This window comes from Suricata suricatta, chromosome 11, assembly GCF_006229205.1.
Source record: "Suricata suricatta isolate VVHF042 chromosome 11, meerkat_22Aug2017_6uvM2_HiC, whole genome shotgun sequence".
In the NCBI taxonomy this organism is placed as follows: Eukaryota; Metazoa; Chordata; class Mammalia; order Carnivora; family Herpestidae; genus Suricata; species Suricata suricatta.
This window is the reverse complement of record NC_043710.1, coordinates 138,659-139,253: the sequence shown is the minus strand read 5'-3', so window position 1 is coordinate 139,253 and position 595 is coordinate 138,659. Positions and strand designations below refer to the sequence as shown.

The 595-nt window shown below is 58.3% G+C and overlaps 1 protein-coding gene across 1 annotated transcript in view; it reads right to left on the bottom strand.

Annotated features, from left to right (window-relative positions):
• Window positions 1-496, bottom strand: part of LOC115306003 (interferon-induced transmembrane protein 3-like) — a 6,073-nt gene extending 5,577 nt beyond the window's left edge. The window contains exon 1 of the mRNA XM_029956154.1: window positions 170-496. Within this exon, the coding sequence (XP_029812014.1) occupies window positions 170-352 (183 nt within the window). The 5' untranslated portion in view covers window positions 353-496. The remainder of the gene's footprint in view (window positions 1-169) is intronic.
• Window positions 497-595: the final 99 nt, after the last annotated feature.

Here is a 595-nt window from a genome sequence, read left to right as displayed (position 1 = left end):
GGCCTCACTCTGTGCTCTCCCTGGGAATGGTTACACAAGCCACACAGACACACACACACATAGGGGCTCCCCACACCCCAAGTGCCTCTGGGCAGGCGGACCTCCACAGACTCACCTGCACTTTTCTGGGAGAATCTCCCTCCCCTGCGCCCCCCTCCCACACACCCACCTTCACGGAGTAGGCAAAGGCCGCGAAGCCCAGGCAGCACGCATTCAAGAAGATTGTGTTGAACAGGGACCAGACGATGTGGTCCGGCACGGACGTCTCAGGCTGGATGTTGATCACGGTGGTGGCCATGGGGGCTGATCTCAGGGGCGCCTCCAGGACGTCCACCTTATTCTCCTCTAACATCTCCAGCTTTGAAAGGAGCAGCTGTCCCAAGTGAGGAAGCGTAGGAATGAGTTCCCGATGCAGAGAGGGGCAAATGTGCCTAGACGCTGGTAGGGTGCTTAGGGTCCCTCCTCCTCTAGGGTACAGGTACTTTCTCAGAAGTGTCTGTTTCCTGTTTTGCATGTGGTTGATCTGGGGACACTGGGGAGTTGGATCAACTACTGGGTGTCAGGCCCCACTCGAGCAGGGTGGGATGCAGGGCTG